The 3,870-nt window shown below is 45.1% G+C and overlaps 1 protein-coding gene across 1 annotated transcript in view; it reads right to left on the bottom strand.

Annotated features, from left to right (window-relative positions):
• Positions 1-3,082: 3,082 nt before the first annotated feature.
• The window catches only part of T265_04151 (hypothetical protein), a gene marked incomplete at both ends in the record, with an annotated part of 2,121 nt that continues 1,333 nt past the window's right edge, over positions 3,083-3,870 (bottom strand). Inside the window, 2 exons of the mRNA XM_009168821.1 lie at positions 3,083-3,303; positions 3,378-3,460. Coding sequence (XP_009167085.1) covers positions 3,083-3,303; positions 3,378-3,460 — 304 coding nt within the window. The remainder of the gene's footprint in view (positions 3,304-3,377; positions 3,461-3,870) is intronic.

Consider the following 3,870-nt stretch of genomic DNA (forward strand, 5'->3'; position numbering starts at 1 on the left):
CAACAACAGTTTGAAATCGTTCATCGCAGAAATCCACATCACGGAGCCATAATGTCTTGGCACGGATCATTAGAGTGACGCAGTCTTTTTCAGTGGACTGTAGTAAGAGCGTGGCGACTAGCGGGTTCGCATTACGTAGTGTGCGATAAAGTGCACCAGAAACTCTTAGACTCGCGAGAACTGCAGGCGGATCCCGGAAATGTTTGTTGATCGTTCCTCGTTACCAGGAGAGCGGAGAGTACCAGACAAAATGCCGCAAAATGCACTGTGGAAAACGCCGGTGGGCATCCTGTGATCGGTTGGACATCCAGGGAGACGTCCTCCCACAATACGGACAAAAAACTACAAAGCCAGACTTACCAACGTCTGTAACAACGTTACAAGATGGACCTTTTTGATAGTACCAAAGAATAAATAATATGATACGCAGCAGTGTCAGTACGGGCCACAACCCACTCTTTCAGAGCGTCAGATGTGTCAGCCTATGGTCACCCAGAAACCAATGTATACTAATTCCTGCGATTTTTATCGAAACTGATAGTCCGTTGATTAAACTGGAGCGCTCAGGTTCTGGATGGTTCAACTCCTTAAGCTCTCTTGTGCAGTTTCTAAGTAAAGCTGCGTCACTCTCACTCAGTCAGTGATCGAGCCTGCTCAGCTGTTGCACTCACTGCTTAAGCGTTCTTCCTCGGTATGTGTTTCAAATTAATCGCTTACTTTTTCTTCGTAGTCAGAATGAAGGACCGTAATGCAGTTCATTTTTTTATCTGCAGGCGGTATTACAGCAGTCTTACACTCACAGCCGATGGTACCTGTATCTTGACGGTACGTGCAAAGACCCAGAAGCCTCACTCATTTAAAGCTTTTTTGAGAGGTATAGCGCACCGGGCGGCAGTTAGTCACCAGCTAGCCATTATCGAACTCCACAAACTGATTGGCCAGATTTAGCTTTATTCCGTTGAATTGTAGTGTCGACAACTCAGACAAAGCCCTCATCGATTTTAGTGACGAGAAATTTTGAACGGAGCCCTAGTACGGCAGATACACCTTGTTTTGCAGTCACCCAGACCTGGAATATAGCGAGAAAACGCTGTCAACCTATCGAGATTTCATCGTCAATTCCACATCTCGCTCATCCATCATTCTTGTCCGAACCACTCCTTCATATTCAGCTGCTGCTGTGCAATTTACCCACAATGTGTTTTATTTATATCCCTGCAATCATTCAGAACCCTGAGACAACTCACGGACTTCAATTTCCGCCCAATGATAACTGCAAATCCACTGAAGTGCATCGAACTTCTCGGTCTCAGGTCATCCGCCTTTGACGCCGGTCATTGCCAAATAACGCTCCATTTGCGGGGTAGTGGCGCTTTTCACAACTCATCCCACCAGCCACTCAATAACTTTCCCACAACCAAGACTACAGTGAACGGGCCGTTATGCTAAGGATCGCTACCTTCGTGGTGACCATGAAAGGACACTAGCTGGGCTATGCCAGTCCTCATGAAAGAAAAATAGTAACCATCCCAAAATCTATGAACCCTGCCAGTTTTCGATCAAAGCAATGCAGTTTCCCTAATCATGTGCGATATATTCCAAAACGATAGATATTCGCCCCATATAATCAGACCGAATTCCAAAGAGACGATACTAACCAAACATATATTACTCGTTAATGCAATTAAAGGTGGGACACAGAACTCCATTCGTCAACTAGACCCATTTGCCCTGTTCTCTCCACCCCAACACGGCTTGAGTTTGTCAAGGGGTGTGACAGCCCAAACAATGGCTAATGAATGTGCAGAATATTTCTCAACCCCAAGGGAGCTTTATCCGTCCCAATGCATGGGCGGGTTTCCAATTGGATTCCATTCTTTTTGCGCCTCGGTCGGTTTACCGGTACTTCAAGGGCCACAACCTTCTCCGAAATATGGGCGCTCGATCCGGCGAAGCCCAATGAGCTGTTTTGTTTTTCGTTTTCCTGCAGACACCGTAAACTGGGAATAGACGATCATCAGTCAACCCATTAAGGACCCACCAGATTCATCTCCATGCTCTGTTCAATTTCACAGGAGGCACTTTGGTAAACCTTTTTAACCCGCAATCATGGGATCTACCCGGGGAGTGGTTTGTTCTCAATTCAACTGACCCTATATTGCAGAAGAACACTCAAACCGTTTAGCATTGCGATGTACAGGAAGATGAAGCGCGTGCCACTGAAAGGGACTGAATATAAATCTGGTCAATCCTTCGTGACTACTTGACCGAAAAATTTCCGAGACGAAGTCTCGCCAGACGGCTTCTAAGGTCAACATGTAGGAAGTAAGAATTACTGAGCCATTATCTGATTCAGCTGACCGTTACAACCTAGGCAGTCGTGTGCTTCACATGGTTGGAACGGGGCTAGCCACAACAAATCATACTGTAGCATCAACTGCAGAACAATAGGGTGTAACATCAAACATGAAAGAAATATTGTCCCTAGTTCGAACTTTTCAAAGATCGTACTCATTCCCGCTTTCCGGTTAGTCATCGCACGATTGTTGACTTGCACTGATAGTGTTCCACCGAGGAATCCGGTTGGAGTTATCTAAGCAACACCATTTTTCCCGTTTGAGCAGCTAGGGGGTCGCACGCACACAAGAGACTCTCGTTCGTACCCCTAGTTCTGACCCCAACTGTTCCATATATTTACGGTAGCTCTGTAGTGGACGACCAAACAAAAGTGACCATCAGGGAAATATTTCGCACAACGTAAAACAGGCATGTACTAGTTCATTCGTTCGACAGATGGAATGTGGAAGCAAAAATTGTTGATTAAATATGGACCAAGTTCAAGCACCAATGACGTAGGGGGGTTTAAGATTGCAGATTCTCAAATTTAAACAGAAAATAAATGGCTGAATGAGTGCTGGACGCAGCTGGGATTTACAAGACGAACTTTTATATTTAGAAGTACCATATACTCCCATACGGTGTGAATTTCTTATTCGTCTCCAGATCCGTCTACCCCATTGAGCTACACCAGTGAAATCTAAGGAAGTATACATAACGCCATGTGCAGCTTACGCCGCGCTGCTTACGTTATCATCATATTGTAGACCCGGGTGACCATGAAAGCATCAAGGAGAAGCATGTTTGTCTGATGTCCATAATAGTAGGAATTACATGGAAATAAATGAACGACTGAGACCCACAATGTACGTGGATAGTGGGCTGGTGAAACCTTATAACTACGTGCCACCTGTTCACACGGCGCACATATACATACGTATGCAGTATCCGAATTCTTTTTACTCCCTTCAGTGGAGGACGAGAAGGATCAGTGTTAGAGCGCGAATTTACTGATCGGAAGTCCTCGGTTTAAACCCCACCTCTGCCTCTCGACTTCTCCTGTCTAGGCTTCGGCAACCTGGCAGTATCCCAGCCCTCGTGCTTCATTCGTATGGCATAGCAGCTAGGCACCGAAAGGGTGCCACAGTTGAATGATTACTATTATTATTATTATTATTATTATTATTACTATCAACTCCCTTCAGCCGCGGGCGTAAAACACGAGAGTTACGTAAAGCGTGACAACAATTCGAGAAATACACTCATCAATCTGGTTGTAACAATTAATTCAACTGAATAAATCGTTTACGATATTCGAAATATTTTACGCAACCTAATGAGTAGTGTGCCTCTGAGTGGAAACAATGTTCCACCGACACTCACTCGCGGTAACCAACTGTTTTTGTGCACATCAGATTTCTCAGCTACAAACCATTGTAAAAAGTACAATGGCTGCAGATACCACAGCATCGTTCCGAGACTATAAACAGAACAATGGGATGACAGTCATACCTCGGAGCCGATGGCCTAGCC

This window comes from Opisthorchis viverrini (assembly GCF_000715545.1).
Source record: "Opisthorchis viverrini unplaced genomic scaffold opera_v5_67, whole genome shotgun sequence".
Lineage (NCBI taxonomy): Eukaryota > Metazoa > Platyhelminthes > Trematoda > Opisthorchiida > Opisthorchiidae > Opisthorchis > Opisthorchis viverrini.